Source organism: Centruroides vittatus, unplaced genomic scaffold (assembly GCF_030686945.1).
Source record: "Centruroides vittatus isolate TY-2023 unplaced genomic scaffold, ASM3068694v2 scaffold_899, whole genome shotgun sequence".
Classification (NCBI taxonomy): domain Eukaryota; kingdom Metazoa; phylum Arthropoda; class Arachnida; order Scorpiones; family Buthidae; genus Centruroides; species Centruroides vittatus.
Window position 1 is genome coordinate 1,540,883 of NW_027122719.1, and position 19,001 is coordinate 1,559,883.

Genomic DNA, 19,001 nt, shown 5'->3' on the forward strand with positions numbered 1-19,001 from the left:
TCAGCAATTTTTGCTATGATTTAAATGCTTCAAAATTATTTTTGTTTAAAGCTGTAATTTCTCAAAAGTTAGGGCAATGTGGTATTATGCAAGATATATTCTACTGTTATATCTCTATGTGATTAACAAAAGTATATTTTGGGATTCTTCCTACTTCAGGTCATCAGTAATGTCCTTAGTTCAGCACATTGTAAAATGCGTATTGCCAGATGCCAGACAGCAAGCAATCTGTGTGTTATACATATACTGAGTCTACTGTGAACTGATTTGGCAATTATCCTAACAGTTTTCGATAAATTAGAGCATCTGGGGATAAGTTTTAGACAAACGTTTCATAAACATCAACGAATGTTAAAAATATACTTAAAGAAATAATTTAAAATATACTTTTCGATATAAATAATGATAAAATGTTTTTATGCTAATGATTTCCAACCATACTTATATTTTCATTTAAAAACTGTTTTTCTAATTTAGTGTATAACATCTGACAGATTAAACTCTCCCAATGAATTCTTCCTTACCAACGAAATGACCTTTAATATCATTTAGACGAAAATGTAGGTTTGTTAAAATAATGAAACAAAACTGAGAAATATAGGTTGGGGAAAAAGAAATCCATTATTTTGTTGCTAGATGGCTGTAGTGATATATATCTCGTAAAGTATTGATCAAACAAGTTCAGACTTGTGCTCATTGGAAAAGTGACATTCCGTACTAAAAAAAATTGTTACAGTTTTTTGATTGGTCGGTTTAATTGTGAGTTATAGGGTGTAAAAGATGGAAGTTACCAAAGAGAAAATTTGCTATGTTTTACAATTTTGCTTTGATAAAGGCGAAAATGCAAGCCAGGCCGCTGAAATTGTGAATGATGTTTACGGTCCCGATACTGCCACAGCCAATTATGCACAATTTTGGTTTCGTCGATTCCATTCTGGTAATTTCGATGTTAAAGATGCACCTCGCATAGGTAGGCCCGTCATAAAAAATGTCGATAAAATCATGGAAATGATTGAAATGGGCCAGCATGTTAGCGGTCGTAGCATCGCCCAGGAGCTAAAGATTGACCACAAAACAGTTTTAAACTATCTGCTTAAAGCTGGATTCAAAAAGAAGCTTGGTGTTTGGGTGCCACACGAATTGATGCAAAAAACATGATGAATCGAATTTCCATCTGCGAAGCCTTGGCCAAATGGAACGAAATCGACGCATTTCTTAAATGGATGGTGACTGGGGATGAGAAATGGGTCACATATGACAATATTGTGCGAAAACAAGCGTGGTCAAAGCGCAGTGAAGCGGCTCAAACGGTGGCCAAACCAGGAATAATGGCCAGGAAGGTTTTGCTGTGCATTTGGTGGGACTGTAAAGGAATCATCTACTATGAGCTGCTTCCATATGGTCAAACATTAAATTCGGACCTCTACTGTCAACAATTAAACCATTGGAAGCTAGCGATTGACCAGAAGCGGCCAGAATTGGCCAACAGGAGAGGTGTTGTTTTTCATCAGGACAACGCCAGGCCACACACGTCTATAGTGACTTCGCCAGAAACTCCGGGAGCTTGGTTGGGAAGTTTTGATGCATCCACCTTATAGTCCGGACCTGGCACCAAGCAATTGCCATCTTTTTTTATCATTGCAAAACTTCCTTAGTGATAAACAATTGGCATCAAGAGAAGATTGTGAAAATCGCTTAGTTGAGTTTTTTGCCAATAGGGACCAGGGCTTCTATGAGAGAGGCATTATGAAGTTACCTTTAAAATGGCAACAAATTATAAAACAAAACGGTGCATATTTGACCTAAATCGGACAATCCGAACCACGTTAAATAAAGTCTTGAAATAAACGTAAAAATAATGGATTTCTTTTTCCCCAACCCATATTTGGATACAGCAATCACAATATTTAGTACAAACCTTTTCATAAATAATTTCTAAAATTTTAAGTTTTTGAAATTTTTAATCGTGAAAATAATAATAAAATCCAAAAGTTACTATCTCAAACAGTTCACAAATGACGTAAGCTGTACATGTCTCTAATATTAGATGCTAATACAGCCAAACCCTATTAATACAAAATTGAAGGAACTTAAAAGTTGACACTTTGTTTTAAGCAATCTTTACAAAAAAATCAACAGTCTTACCATCAAATGGCATTTTTCACTACGTTTTATCTTGCTCTGATATGTTTAAAAAAGGCTCACTAGCGTCCGAGTGGATAACACCACCGAATACTGGCACTTGGTCGTGGGTTCGCGCCAATGGGTTTGTCACAAAAATTTTTCCGGGAATTTTTTTACCTTTGTAAACCTAAACAGGGACCAGTTTCCATAAAAAGTCCTCTCGGAAGGCATACACTCAGCAAATAGCCCACCTGTAACGTTGCCCTATACAAACTAAATAGATAATGTTTAAAAAAATAAACTTATTTGTTGCTTCAAACATACTCTTTATTGAGATACAGGGGTTTGAAGAAAGCAATCGCTGTAATGACTAGAAATGTGCATTCCAATGCACATTTCTACAGTAGCTTAAAGAATGAATGCTCGTTTTTCACCATCAGTTAAGAGTCGGTAGAACGACAATTAAAGTTGCTGAATATAATAGGCCGACCTAGCAGCCAAATTGAATCTGGGAGCTGGATACACCTGAAACTACATATTTAAAAATAACTTGCTTGCTTACATGAAAATGGTTTGTTTTTAATTTTAAAATTACGAACTAGTTAATATTGTAATTCAGTTGTTTCGTTATTTCCTTTATTAAAGTAATTAAAAATGAGAACTATTTCGTAAAACGTTTGGTTTCCAGTGAGAATGCCAACTGTCTTAATAATCGTTCAACGTTATTACAGCAAAGCGCGGATTATAAGCGAAATCAGGGCCGGACTGGTCATTTGGCAAATGGCAGAGTCAAGTTAACACGAAGCTGCAGTTATATAAGAAATGCATAATCTTAGAAACCTGTTAGAAAAATTGTAAGCATATTATGCTTAAAATTTTGATATAATGGCCGCCAGAGAAAGCTATTAATCGGCCGCTTTAACAAATTCGAAGCAATTCGGAAAGCAGAGAAAGGACCAAAAAAAGGAGGAGAGAACCACTTTGGAGTGTCTTTTTCGACACTGTCCACGTGGTTAAAAAATAACTACAAAATCAAAACTGCCGCATAGTTCGATGCAAACGTACGCGAGAAGAATATTTGCCGACTTATATCAACTGCATTTACACAATGAATATTGAATTCTGCTGCGCGACGAAAGCAGGAACTCACAATTTCTTTGGAGGAAGTATCTGGGTAACCCGAAATTTTTTAACTGGAAGACGAAACTTTTTGACGGACGATTTCGAGTTAACAAGGTTGCACTGTATTTAAATTAACTTACTGTAATTACAGTAGAGCGTCGATAAGTGGAACGTCGGTAAGTGGAATGGCCGGAAAGTGGAACGATTTTCAGTCGGACTGTGTCGTGCTGAATCGAATGTTTTTGATACTAAATTTACTTCTAAAGTATAATTTTCATGTTTTTTATAATTCTTAAATATATTTATTTTGTTTGTACAAAATGCAGAAATAATTTTTTAACGATACGATAGCCTCGATGATTATTATAAAAATTTTCGTTAGGCTTAAAATCGACGAAAATTCAACACGAAGCGACACGCAACGGAGAAAAATTCAACAGGAAGCGATACGCCAACGGAGAAAAATTTGAACATCGGACAGGTTAATGTATTTTTTCGTACAAAGTCGGAAACTGGAACAAATCATTAACTGGAAGGACCCCAGTCCCCAATTGGTTCCACTTATCGACGCTCTACTGTACTTAGTTTTATTTTTTTCTTTAATCCAACGAGAGGTTTTTAGAAGGCCAGTTTTTTATACGATGCCGGGGTCGAATTTTGTTTAGTTCGCCGTGATAGAGTGAGGTTTATTCATTTTACGTAAACGGTCACATGATAATTTGTAAACAAGGTGGCTGTTAGCACTTATAAATCTTATAAGTATAACGTTTGAACAAAATTGAAGTCAGTATTAAAAAATATGTTAATATAAAAGAAAGTAGCGTAATGACAGCAGGTAACACGCTCACTTAAATATCTCGAAATAGAATGGAATTGGAAAGCGTGATTGGTATTGCCACCTACAAAACAATTATTTCTCCAGTAAACAAATTGCTACTTTCAGAATCAACGTTTTCATATTTCGTTCTAGTGTTATTTTTACTTTGAGTTTTTAAAATTAAATTGATTTGATGTAAAATAAAATTTTACATCATTTCAGGTACTGTATCAATTAAAGGTACCGTAAACATTTTCAGAATATACTTAGCCCCGCCGGCGTATATAAGAGACCGGCTTCTGTTGGAAACTCAGCATCTATTCCACTCTCACAGAATTTCGCATCCAAACTAATGATAAAAGGGGAGGGAAATGTGGTTCAGTCTTCTTTCCACACCATCTTTATGGTTCCGCCATCCACTCTTTCTCTCAAATAATGAAAATTGTGGTTAATCCCACAAGAATATTTCCTTTTTATTTCTCTTTTAAATAGAAAAGCACACTACTACACAACATTACTACCATAAGCATATAGTTATTAGGATATTACCATATCTACGTTTCATGAATTTTTCTAGCTGCTGTCTTCTGCTAGCTGTGAACATTCTTTTTGTTTATCACTTTCATCTAATTAGGTGAAGATTCTTGCCTTGTTTATCACCATCCGTCTAGAGACGCGGATGTGGCAGCTTGTGTAGTAGTGTATTTTTCTTTTGCTGCTCACATATCCACTGCAGAACCTTTTTTTTATAATTGTTTGCTGATCTTGCGCCCTCTTCCCGCTGGCGTCTTTGCTTCAGTCTTATTCTTGATAGTCTTAAGGGTCGATTTACACACAGCAGTGACGTGCCGGCACAGTGACTGTTTGGTGCATAAACATCGATAAATATCACACATAGCCAATCAGAGTTTCATCTACGACACGTGATCTGTATTCTGTCAATCATACAAGTGTCATACATGAAATTGTGATTGGCTATGTGTGATATTTATCGATGCTTACTGCACTGTGCCGGCACGTCACTGTTGTGTGTAAATCGACCCTAAGAGTGTCACGCTTACTCTTTCATTTGAGAATTCGCTTTGGAGGAACTTTGACTTTCTGCGCAGCTGTTTCTCCGAAGTGTTATTTTGCGTACGCAACTGCGTTCAATTTGAAGGCAGCGCTATAAGACTTCTTGGTTGTCATTCCGATCAACGTCTAGTTCATTGAACTATGTAAAATGAAGACAACGTTATCTCTAGAAAACTATTCAAGAGTTAATCTTTGTGGGATTATAATTGCGTTTATCAAAATGTACAGTTACACTTGTTGAAACATTGTAGTTTCCTTCAGGTTTGAAAAAATTGAATTAAATTATTAAAATGGTCTGATAATGAACATAATTTATGTGAAATGCTAAAGAGAATGGCAGTCTTATGATTAGTTTTTATAATGTAATTACTAAGCTTATTTTGTATGAAAGTTTATTCTGTTTGCCTTTTTGCCTATCTGTAGAAAGAAGAAAACAGATAAAAAGAGAAGAAAGGAATAAGGAAACGTAGAAAAAAAAGCAAAATGTGGAAAGGAGAAAGGAAGTTGAGATTCTATGCCCGTTTGGAACGGTGAAACTTTATTAGAAACTTAAACATAGGATGTAAAGTTAATAAAACTAGAACAAAATATTGTATGTTATCTATATAACTTTGTATATATTTTGTTCTAGTTTTATCACTGACAAGTTGCACCTGTACTTAGCAGCCAAACAATATACAGGTATACCTCATCTTACGTCGGTAATTGGTTCCAGGAGGAGCGAATTAAGTCCTAAAATAACTTAGGTCGAATTGTCACTAGGCTAAACCACAAATAACCATTCCCAGTTCTGTGTTTTATTTATTAATGCATTTTAAATAATATATGGTTTATAAGAATCTATTTTAAGCTTACAAATAAATTACTTTTTTTCTGTACTATATTAAAAACTAAACTTTATCTAAATTTACGAGTACATGTAAATGTACATGTTTGCAATTTGGCGATGTTTACAGTACATCGCGGACTCTTTATTTGTTAATGTGGTTTGCTCTAAGACATTATAAAATAAAATGATTTTGTAAGGTTAAATAACAAATACAGTTATTAACATTATTTCGCAATAGTAGAAAATAAACAAATTTACGTTAAATTTACCAATAAAGACCGCTAAATAAAACGACAACACAAAGTCACAGATGTTTTCATATTTCGTTCTCTAGGATTTATGATGTACAGTATTAACATTTACTGTAAATGTATGTATTTTAATATGATTTTTATATACTTTTATTCTTATTTATTGTATAGTAACATGATTTTATGTGCTTCTAACGCTTTTCTAATGATATTACGACTTCAATATTTGTGGTGGACAGACGTATAGTCGAATAAAATGATTTAAACTTGATTTTTATTTTTATATATATATATATTGACAAACGACGTATAATCGACAACGACGTAACTCTAAACGACGTAACCCGAGGTATATCTGTAATGTGAAATTCTTTACATTAGTAAGCCATCTGTTAGTTCCGACGCTGTTATGAGTGTTTGTCATAAGTCATACAATTTTCGGAGTTTTACAGACGTTAGAAAAGATTAGACTGAGCTTTTCGTGAGGTTCGTTCTTTGCACTTTCCGGGTTGGAACTTGGTTGAGGGTTTTGACTCTACTGTATTATCGTTTGGATGAAGCCCCTCATATTCTGTTCTGTTTTTTACATTGGACTAGAACGTACTCCTCGTGAGAATAAACCTGGACTTTTTCTGAAAGGTATTATTTCTTTTTGGAATTTTCTACATTTAGAAGTCTGCGCTCTCTTAATACAGAAAATCCAGACGGAAACGGCTTGTCATTCGTTGAGTGTCGGCTATGCCAAAACGGCTCGGCCTTTTGTGGTCTATGCCAAAGCGTGGCAGGAGTGGGAATATTTATCGTATTTTTCGCTGATTTCAGGACGTGGATCCCTCGTTCATTCAGTCTTATCATCTTATGGATGCTGGTAGACAACAAATAGCTCAGGTGTTCAAATAGAGGTACTGTTCAGTGTTACTGTCGAGAAAACCGCTTATTTCTCCTTGTTCATAGCGACCATTTTGGCGAAGAGAAAACATCTTTATTTCTCTAAACTGGATTTGGTCATTTATGGATCGCGCAATTCAGTACCAGAAAGCGTTTCATTACATTTTTGGCATAGCTGTAATGGCAGCTACGCCAAAAGACATTTCTAAGGTTTATCGGGAAGAGTCATCCCGAGTCAGACCTTGTATCGACCCGACTGCCCGCTGGAGGTTGGCTGAACCCAAGATGGATGTTGGATGTAAAAAAAGTCTTTTTGGTTCCCACAGACACAAGATAGAAAGAGTAAAAAAATATTTAAATCTGTTAGAACCTGCCTCGCGGAAGAAGGCGCAGTTATTCCATATCTAGAATCTCGTAAAGACATGACGTTTGTTAATTGTACAGATCAATATTACTGTACTTATGTCTGTCTACTGCTCAACAGAATGAGATCAGAATTGCAAGACGATGCCATTTTTGTTCTGAATATCGTTATAATTTATTATTCAACTGAATATAGTTCTTTATCGCCGTTCAAAATAAAAAAAAATTAAAAAACCAAAAGAACAATCCGCAATATTCCATTCTCCCTTCCTTGATGAAACTTAAAATAATCTGTTGGCTTATCTATTAAATTGAAAATAACTGACAATAGAGAACCGCGTTCGTTTCATTACCAGACGATCTCTAGCAGACGAACTTCCGCTTACGCCCCCTCTCGGCGAAAAATTTTAATAAATTATATAATTTTTACAAAATCGTCAAATCACCGGCAACAATTTTACAATTTTAATAAAAATATTCTTGAATAGAATGACTATTCAAGAATATTTAGACACGCGAACCTGTTGAGTATCATGAGAAAAGAACAATAATTATTCGAGAAAGTCCGCTAGCTCAGTCGTAGAGCATGAGACTCTTAATCTCAGGGTCGTGGGTTCGATCCCACCTTAGACGATTCTATTTTAGGCCGGATGGCCGAGCGGTCAAGATGGCAGCCTACCGCTCTGTTTCGGAGGATGGTCCGTTCGGATATATCGGTCCCCGTCCCTCACCACCCGGCCGTTTCATTGTGGGCCTACTCGAACCCATAATAGGCTTGCAGAAAGAGGCCCTCTTAGTGCCCACAGGGCGGAAAGAGTTATAAAAAAAAATTATTCGAGAGTTAAAGATATTTATTACCGAAAAGATAATAACCGCGTCTACAAATAGAGAAAAGAGTAATACAGTAGAGCGTCGAAAATTGGAGTCAATTGGGGACTGGGGTTGTTCCAATTAGTCATTTGTTCCGATTTCCGACTTTGTACGAAAAAATATATTAACCTGTCCGATGTTCAAATTTTTCTCCGTTGCGTGTCGCTTCGTGTTGAATTTTCGTCGATTTTAAGCCTAACGAAAATTTTTATAATAATAATCTAGGCTATCGTATCGTTAAAAATTATTTCTGCATTTTGTACAAACAAAATAAATATATCGAAGAATATAAAAACCATGAAAATTATACTTTAGAAGTAAATCTAGTATCAAAAACGTTCGATTCAGCACGACACAGTCCGACTGAAAATCGTTCCGATTTCCGGCCATTTCGATTACCGACGTTCCGATTTCCGGCCATTTCGATTACCGACGTTCCGATTAACGACGCTCTACTGTAGATATAAAAACGTCAAACTCGAGAGTCCCTACTGAATACTTTAAATAAATCCGGCACATTGCGTTTGGAGCAGTATAGCCATGAGGATCTAGCACCATTAAAAACTAAATCAATTAATAAAATAAGTTAATTTTCTTGTATATATTTTCTTTAAAAATATTCAATTAAATTGTTTTATGTTTCCTATATATATCGTACTCTTAAGCATTATTTTATTAATTCGATTTTAAAAAATGAGTAGGCCTAATAATACCCAACATATTTTATTGATAAATGGCCGTAAACGATTACAACTGTAGAAACGCGCATCATTGATCAATATGTATTTATTGATTGAAATTGTTAAATGAATTCAATCCGTTGCATTTTATATGATTTGTAATATTGTTTGATGATCGAATGTTTTGAAAGATTCGATAATACGAAATTCCTATTTAATTTTTCATTGTTCTTATATACAAAAATTTCCATAAAAGAATGTGAAAAGTATTTTCAATTTTAAACTTTTTCATATTTCTAAAAATTACTTTCAAACATTTAAAAAAAATAGATCATCAATATATTATTTGGATCACCTAATAATTTTTTAAATTTTCAACTGTATTTTTGCTATAGATCTTTCAAAAGTTAAGTTGAAATCTCTATTTAGTTATTTAGAACAAATGAGCACATTATCTCAAATGTTCGAACTCTTCGCAAAAATTAGCTTCCGGGTCTGCTGTTGACATCATCGAGCATTTTCAAACTGAAGTGTCAATATCCATCAATGTTCAAGGAGATCGTTGCAAGTTTTTCTTCTACTGAAGAAAAATATACAACTTGGAAACACTTGGAGACCGAGACCTAACCCTCTAAGTGAGAGTATCACGTAATATACTATATTTCATCTTCTAGGTAACTTCACAAAGTAAGTCAAGTGGAATTAAGGTAAATGCGTAGGTTACTTACTTAATTTAATATTACTACTTTGTTCGAGCCATCCGTCAGCAAATTCGAAGTCAACAGTGATTTGTTTGAACATTTGAAATTAAATTATTATAAAGAAGTTCGTTGATCAATCACCGGATGATCTAGAATTACCGATAATAATCAGGCTTGCTAGTATTCCGCAAATCAGAATTAGTTTGGACACGTAATGCGCTAAAATCTCCGGCCTGGAAAATAAATTTTATATGCATACGAATCATTGTGAATGTTGATTCTGTATAATAATTTGTTCATTAACGTTTATGAAAGTTTTTCGAACAATCTTAACACAGTCTAATCTTAATTAACAAATTTCTAATGTATTAGCATTAAACTCTACCAATCTTATGTCTATGATTTAGTCTACATCGATTTATTGACCATCAAATTAAATAAGTTATATATATTTATACATTCTGTACTAAATGCAATAGATTGATTCATTTAAAATTCCAACCATTAATTATATACATGATCTAATGTATATAAAATTATGTTATTTATAAACCATTTAAGATCACTGTATATTGGACAAGATAATTCATACTCAATCTGAAAAATAATCAACACAACGCGTAAAAGTACTAGCAGAAGGAGAAAAATGGCAAAAGTATAAAGTTATGATTATTTAAATAGTTTTCAAGGAAAACTTTACAAATAGCAGTTAATTCTAAAATGATTTCATTGAAATTTTTCATTTGTTCACAAATTGCCTTTGTTTTGTTTTAAGCATGACGTGACCTCGAGTAGTCAGTTGTCCTAATATAGGGCCCTGAATGTCAATATCCTTAAATGGAAAACTCCGTATATATATTTTTTTTGTACATCGTCCTGAAAATAATACACAAATTTGTCGCAAACTGATGTTTGTACTTATCTTATGTAAGGGAGGACGGGGAAACTTCGGCATGTTAAGAATAAGTTAAATTCTGTGTAATAAATACTGTTGTAAACTGAAAGAAAAGCGTTGTTTATTGTTTACCAGAATGTAACCTTACCATAGAACTGATTATTTTTACTTCCAAACTGATTTTAATCATAATAATAATAACTTTATAAAAAGATAGCAATTGCCAAAGTTGCCCCCAGGAGCAACAAGCATGGGGCAAGATAGGCAGGTATATAAATTTGTGTTATTAACAATGTATAAGTTGGAATTCACTATTAAAACAAAGAAATACAAGTCCAAAAACCTATTTAATATTATATCAACGAAATACAAGTTCAAAGGCATATTTAAGTAAAAAAAACGTAAACAAAAAGTAATTACAAAAAGAAAAAAAAATCAAACAGATAATAAATGAAAACATTCTAATGCAAGTTAAAAGCAATATAAATGGATTAGTGAACTCAAACAAACAGTAGAAATGAAATATGCTTAACAGCAAATTGTTTATGCCCTACACATATCGCAAATAAATTGAACCAACTCATTTTTCACATCTGTATAACCACATGAGCCCACAGTTCACACTTGCAGCACATAATCCACTTTTCCTGACTAGTTCTATATTGTTAATTACAATATATGCAATAAGTATTTTCATTGTCATTTTCCGGTTACTTAGGACTTTTCTGCCTCTTTCCTTTAGTGAACTTCGAATCCGATTTCTCCAAATTCATTGCCCTTCCGCAAGTTCCTGTTTTTTTAACTTTAGCCTTGGCTTCTAGTGTGGCTTTGTAAGAGGATCCGGTTATTTCTTCTGCTTGTTGTTGTTTGCGGCCAAATCAAACCATAGCAAAACACGATCGGGAACAAGATCGGTAACATTGCCAAAGATGCCCTACAGTCATGATTTAGAAACATTAAGTGGAACCCTGAGAATAGGGTACCAAGCCATGATCTGGCCACGTGAATAAGTTAATGTTTTATCTTTCTAACAGGAAAAATAACTTTCGTTATTATGGAATTATAACAAAACATGCCAATTCTATATAAATGGAAGCAAAATATTATAAGAAATTGAATGAAACAGACAACTTATTTGATATTTCAACTACGCTTGTCGGAGAACAACACAGACACCACACTCAACAAACCGTCATTAAAACTCAACTGTCTAGTCTCTAAAGAGAGTCTCCTTTTGTTTCAAAAAAAATTTAATTAACAAACTTGCACCGTATGCCGAAGTTACCCCAAACTTCCCTATATAAAATTTTCCTTATTACTGCTCATACTGTTTAGAAATATTTATAAAATAAAAAAAGCTAAAGGAAAAAAAGAATAATTAACTTAACTTCAATTTATATATTTTTTAGAAAATAATAAAATGGCAAAAATTTTATTGTCATTTTATTATTCTATTCTAACTACCATTGATTTGAAGTTTTATTTCTTAAAATTATCACGAAATTAACAAAAAAATAAAGAAATTAGAGAGATGTTATCTAAAAGTACAATAATAATTTTTCGTTTAGGCCTGAAGGTTTAGTAACTTTTCTAAAAGGTTTTTCCTGGATATACAAATGACATTCAAGCGTAAAATGTATGTACTTAGGATGTGACCTTGACACGTTGATTGTAACCTTATTTACTGTTAAGAGTTTTAAAATGTTGAATTTATACAGCTGCGCTGCTAATCTTCCTTTATTCTAAGCAACTGATTTACAGGATTAATTTTGATTTAAAAAAAAGAACATAAAAATTATTATCTTTAGGTGCTTTTAGATGTGAAGAAAGAAAAGGATTAATACAGTCTTGAAATATGTCTATATAAAGATATCCATACTGTCGATCACAATAAAAATATAATGAAAATCTCTTACCGGTTTGGTAACTATGAACTCAAGCAAAACAATTTTTTTTTTCTTCTTCTATAGATCAGTATTGTTTGTCCATGTCTCGATTTGTCTATATTAAATAATGTGTTAAATTTTCTACATTCTTAAAAGAAATTTTACGGAATATCTCAATATAGACACATTATACAGTACATATTAATATTTTATACGTTAAACATTGTGTCTTCCATTCTTCGAATTTCTGAAACAAAAGAATTAAAAGATAAAAGACATATTTTGAATGATTATTCTCATTCTTTGAATTTAATAAGTTTTATAATATTAAACAGACATATATGTTATTAAATATTATACTTTTAATTCTTATTTTTTGCTTAAATTTTTTATTTTACAATATAAGTAATTTATTTTCGTATCAATTTACTTTTAAAGCAAATAAATTAAATTATTTTAATATAATATTTTATTGAATAATAAAACTGAGTATTATATTTCGATTTAAAAATATCGTAATTAACAATTAAATTTAAAATATTAATATTACAGTGGATTTGATTTCCTTTTTTAAGAACGTTAATATTCTTCTTTAAAATATAAAAACTGGTTAATTTTCATTGTAATTGTTTACTTTATAAGCTATAGATCGATTCTGTATTTTTCTGTTCAATAAAGTTTAGAATAAAATTAAACATATTTATATATCGACTATAGAAACTAACTAGTGTTTTTTTAATAAGAAAATTTATTTTAATTTATAGTATTATCTATTTTTAACAATTAATTATAATTTGATATTTAAATATTCCAGCAAAATCAGACCCAATAAGCGTAATGTATGATAAAAGACATATCTTCGGGAAAATTTTACTCAATATTTGATATCGCTCATTTGTAATTTTTTATAATCATATACATTTAAATTGGATTTTGAAATATGGATGATATATAGCCTAATTAATGTATTTTACGGCATATAAGACACAACTTTGGTTTAAAGAAAAGGCTGAAAAAATAGTTATTGGTATTATATATGAAATTAACATTCATAAGTTGATGAATTTACCAAACGGCCTTCATTAAGCTACAGATAACATCTACCTAGCTCAACACTTGAATAAAATCTTGTTTTGTTTAATTAATCAAGCATATTATTATTGTTATTTTTTAAAAATTAGAATATAGTGCCAAAGGCACGGAAATAACTTAAAAACACTAAATATTCTGTTCTGAAATACGAGTGCATCTTATATGCCCTTACGTTTTATATTCCATAAAATACGCTACTGTATATTTAATAGTAGCACTAGTCTGGAACTGTTTGAAAATGTTGTTTAAAAATAATAAAATAAAAATAATTAAAGAAAAGATTGCACAATAGGTTGAGATGGTCGATAAGTTTTAGGCTGGAGATGACTACATTGAGGAACAATGTTACTGTAAGTTGTACAGGAAGGTCCACATATCTCCATTCTGTGCAACTGTTGACAACTTTGCCTTACTTCTTCTACTGTTTTTGGAAGGTCTTTACCCGGAGCTTTACCTATGTAATCAGGTTTCTTTGGATACATGTCATCTCCTAAAAAGAGGCAAATCACTATATTAGCTAACCAGATAAGCCCGTATTTATATAAAATTGATTTACGTTTTAAATTATAAAGTTTAAAATATCGAGTTCTGGCTACACCTAAACTATTGACCTAGTTTTGTAACATAACCACTTCCTGAAATGAACGACTTACCAGATTGGCCGTACTCCCTATTTTAAACTGATATTGATCTATTTTCAAATAATTTAATTATACAGTACATGCATTTTATATATTAACTAGCTTTTCATTCATTTGCCTTTGAGATATACTATAAAAAATCATTATCCTCTAATTTAAAAATAAAACAAATAGCTATTATTTGTAATCAATTTGTAACATCTTACACAAAAATAAGAAATAAATAAAACTTGAGAAAATAATCTGATTTTTATTTAATATGAGAAAATAAATTAATTTCATTGATCAAGAAATTAATATAATAATGTTTAGGTCTAATCTATATTTAACATATGATAAAATAGATATTATTATACATTGTACCTATTTTAATGGGGGGTGAGAGTGAAAATTCCTGATAAAATTGTATTCGTTTAATGCAAAATTGAATTTAAATAAGGGCTAAAACTTTTTCCTTTGCGAATTTGTAAACTTATGTTAAACAAGGATAACAGGATTTTTATAAGTAGATGTTACCTGACCTCGCTAACGTACTATTTGGGTCAGATTATTGCACAGAGATCATCCAGATGGAATTTGTTTTGCCCTAGAGTAATTGTCCCGGAACCGTCTGAACATATATGAATGACCTTGTATAAGCGAAGCTACGGAATAGCGCATGTAGACATGCGAATTAAAGCAATTTCCTAATAAAAATAGCAATTTAAACGTTTAGATATTTTTCATTTCCTTTTCATTTTCTTCTTAATTTCCTACAAAGACTTAATAATAATATTTATGTTTCTGATAATAATATTTTTATATTCTTTTATCATATTAAATATATAACGATCGTTACCTGGTAAAAGAGAAAGTGCACCATCTTTACACGAACACAAGACTGGAAGCCATCTTTCCACGCCTTTGACAGAACGATATCGAACGAATTTCTGTAGCATTTGGTAATTTTTAAAATGGATTAGCCGAGATAATTCATAAACTTGTGGAGGAGCGAGAAAAGCAGCATTCACGCAATGTTCTTCCAGAAATTCTTCTGGCGTTCCCCACTAATAAGAAAAAAAAAGCATTACATTAATATAGATTTATAATAATGATTTAAATTTACTTATTTTCTTCAAATAAAACCTACCCTATAAGTAATAACTTCACTTTGATCTAATATTACCGAAGGCTGTTTATCCAGACAACATATATAAAACATAGTATCGTATCTTTTGTGCCCAACGGAAGTAGGGGTCAACCAATCCCACCATTCGTGAAGAGTCCAAATATCTGGACAGACGTTGGCTTCCAGACAAAAATCAACAAAACTTAATGGATCTTTCCGTATTTTATCTCTCCATCCTTTAATATCGATACCATCTAAAATTGAAGAGGAATCATCGTCACTTCTAATAGAAGATCTCGTTAAAATAGATATACCAGTCTCTTCAAACGTTTCTCTAATAGCGGATATTCGTAAAGCAACATCGGGAGGTAGATAATTTTCTGTGTTTTTTACATTAGAATATTTTAAAGTCGAGGATTTAATTATCATATCTGGTCTGGGACCAGTAACTTTGGAACAAAATTTCTCTATATCGTGCTTTGTAATTCCTTGTCGAGAAAAAACTTCCCACCAATTGGGAGAAAAATCCTTGATCTCTGCCTTTCCTCCAGGAAATACAAATGCATTAGCCATAAAAGAGCTCAAATTGCTTCTTTTCACCATTAATAACCTATAATCGCATCTCGATTGTCCTGTCGTAGATTTACTTGACGATAAAGCGTTAGCTAAACTAACTCCCACCAATTCTTTCAAAGTTACTCTTGCTGCAATTATGAGCGTTGCAGCCTCCTTCCAAGGAGGAATTTTCTCCATTATCTGAAAAGGAAAATACAGTGCATTATAATAAAATTTTATTTTTGAATGAAATTTTGTTTAACTTTATATTGCAATAAAAAGTAAAATCGATATATCTAAATAGTACATTTTTTTTTTTAAATTTTCACTTGAAAGTTTTTCTTTCTTTTTATTTATTATATTAATATTTTTCTTAATTTTTAAAAATATTTTTAAATTAGGTAATGTAATTATCAACAGATATGGTATTAAAATACATTAAATAGAGATATTTCTATTTTCTTGTTTTGCTTGCATCTTGATTTAAAAAACATTTTAAAAATTATCAAGCAATGTTATAAATGTAATGATAAATTAACTTAAATTTAAAAGTGATATGTAACTTAATTATACATATTGTTTTAAAATTAAGCTCATGTACTATTACATATAAATATATTTTAAATTATAGATATCGTTTTTAAATCTATGTTTTTAAGAAATAGATTTAAAAACGATATGTATAATTAATGTATAAAAATTTTAAATATAAGCATCCAAAACGAGGAAATTTAATAAGAAATAAAATTAGTCTGGCTTACGAAATTTTACTTTTATTTATGATAAAAATAAACATAATACTATAAAAAATCTTTTTAAAATAAATATTTTATATATAATCCTTATACTGTACATATGTTACATAACAATATAAAGTAAAGAATTTTTTTATATTATGTTTACGTTTATCATAAATAAAAGTAAAATTTCACATGCCAGACTAATTTTATCCCTTATTAAATTTCCTCGTTTTGGTTGCGAATATTTTAGATTACAGATATATTTTTTTAATATCGTACTGTATTTTAAACAAAAATTTACCTGTTAAAAGTTGAAAACTTAGTAACTTTATAATTAATTAAGAAATAGTTTAGGATTAATTAAATTCATAAAAACTGATCTATTTAAAATATTTATTAGTTATATTTATTTATTATCTCATTTAAAATAGTTTAACATACTATATATAAATACTAGAATCATCACTATTCTTACCTGTATAAACTTCAGTTAATATTAAAGACCATCGTGACAATTTGTTCGTATATCTTCTGAATAAGGAACTGAAATAACGAGTCTTTCCTTTCCGACTTATCATCGGGTCACAGGTAGTAAGTCTGACGTCACGGTTGCGTGTTAAACTGTCTATTGGTTGTTACTAGCTTTTATGATGTCAGAATACACTTTTGCTTCTCGGATGAATGAATATTTTTAAATAGACCTCCCTATATAAGAACTTATAAATTTTCACAGTATGCTAACTAAGAAATTTTTAACTCTACGATTATGTCATTAATAAAATTAATTTTTGTTCAATTTTCCAGAACACAATTTAAAAAATTTTATATTTAATGATATAATAGGCCTATATAATTTTTTTAAACTTAGTTTTAAACATATCAATAGTAAAAGGACAAGAGGAAAAAAATTTTAAATACTTTATTTATGCTTAATAAAATAAATCAAAACGACTATTTTTTGTTTTTTAGCCAAAATGTTCTGATTCCCATTATATTTCGTGTAAAATACTTCACAATATCCGACACAGTTGAGGAATATTGAACTCACAACGTCTAAATAGATATTTGACTTATACATGTCAATTTTAAAACTTTACAATAATATTGTTATAATTTATAGAATTATAATTATTATTTTTAGCACATATTGAGTTGTAATATTATATATTTTGAGATTATATTAACGATTAAGTTTTCACTAAAAAAAAAAAAATAATTAAATTTTTATGTTAATACAGGAATAAACTTAAAAATTTGCAAAATTTATAAAAACACTCTAAAATGCCTTCACAGTTTCTTCCTTATCACACCTCAGATGCTGATGAATTTTTATGATAAACGAAAAGAATTTTTTTTAATACAAAATATTTCTATGGAATTGTCTAATAATGAATAAAAAATTACTGTGAACAATTCTTTGTAAAAGTAGTTTACGTAATATAAATTTTTCACTTTACTAATATTATTTAAAAACGTATTCATTGTTTCGTTAAAGAATATTTTTTAAATAATTAATTATTTTTATTACAAAGAATTTCTGTAATTATAAATACAAATTTGAATCAGAATTGGTAAAGTAAAAGTCAAATATGTATTAAAAAATTTCATTATATAGACTTAGTAATTGTAATAAATTATTGATTTAAAGATTCATTTAAAATTGTTTATTATATATATATATATAATGAATCTGTATTTATTTTGATACATTCTCTGATTATCTAATTATAATCATAATTAGGGAAGTTGGATAGAATCTCTTTATGATAAATTTAGCTTATTTATTTTCTTCCGTATAAATTTCCTCTTTCTTTTTCTATAATTTCCTTTCCTCTCTATTCCATTCTTTTTCTCTTTCTTTCTTTTCTTCTTTTATTTTGAAAGAGTTGATAATTATTTAAACGTCTAACGCTTATTATTTTTGATAAGGATTGCCATAAAAAAAACTTTTGAGAATTTTAAAAGTAAACGTAAATTCGATTTATGTTTACTTTCAAATTTAATTCTATAAAATATATTAAAATTTTGAGGAAGGGAGGTTCCAACTTTTATTGTAATTAGGAAACAATACACCCAATTCTATTTTTATGTGGATTCTTTTACATAATTTCGATTTAACAAGTAAAAAATTCAATTCCCTTTTTATGCGTTTTAACGTATTAGTTTGTTGTTTTAAAAATCTTTATTTGATTTTAATTCTAAGAAAAAAAAATATTCATACTTCTTTTCTAAAAAATTGCCTTAAAAAATATATATTTAAGGCTGCACACGGTCAAGGAAATTTTAAAATTTGCCTGTTATTTGAATGTGTGTAATTAGTCTTTCATTTCGACTTTATCCCGCAATTAAAACAGTCAGAAAAAAT

The 19,001-nt window shown here is 30.5% G+C and overlaps 3 protein-coding genes across 3 annotated transcripts in view; 1 reads left to right on the forward strand and 2 right to left on the reverse strand.

The window, feature by feature from the left end:
- csul (protein arginine N-methyltransferase 5) overlaps positions 1 to 19,001 on the reverse strand; it is a 324,839-nt gene that overhangs the window by 124,164 nt on the left and 181,674 nt on the right. The gene's annotated exons all lie outside the window — the stretch shown is intronic.
- Positions 781 to 1,158, forward strand: LOC136990301 (histone-lysine N-methyltransferase SETMAR-like). Its single transcript, XM_067288687.1, has one exon. It carries the CDS (start codon positions 781 to 783, stop codon positions 1,156 to 1,158), a length of 378 nt encoding a protein of 125 aa, XP_067144788.1.
- Positions 13,774 to 17,251, reverse strand: LOC136990329 (acyl-coenzyme A diphosphatase NUDT19-like). The gene is made up of 4 exons (XM_067288722.1): positions 17,112 to 17,251; positions 15,363 to 16,097; positions 15,072 to 15,279; positions 13,774 to 14,082 (listed from the first exon to the last, which is right to left on the reverse strand). Exons 2-4 carry the CDS (start codon positions 16,092 to 16,094, stop codon positions 13,862 to 13,864), a joined length of 1,161 nt encoding a protein of 386 aa, XP_067144823.1. The 5' UTR covers positions 16,095 to 16,097; positions 17,112 to 17,251; the 3' UTR covers positions 13,774 to 13,861.

Excerpts from the sequence above, each read along its gene's own strand:
- LOC136990301 (XM_067288687.1), top strand. The coding sequence starts at position 781 with ATGGAAGTTACCAAAGAGAAAATTTGCTATGTTTTACAATTTTGCTTT.
- LOC136990329 (XM_067288722.1), bottom strand. The coding sequence starts at position 16,094 with ATGGAGAAAATTCCTCCTTGGAAGGAGGCTGCAACGCTCATAATTGCA. Across the intron at positions 15,280-15,362 it reads GTGAAGTTATTACTTATAGG|TGGGGAACGCCAGAAGAATT; the intron begins GTAGGTTTTATT and ends TTTTCTTATTAG. Across the intron at positions 14,083-15,071 it reads TGCACTTTCTCTTTTACCAG|GAGATGACATGTATCCAAAG; the intron begins GTAACGATCGTT and ends GCCTCTTTTTAG.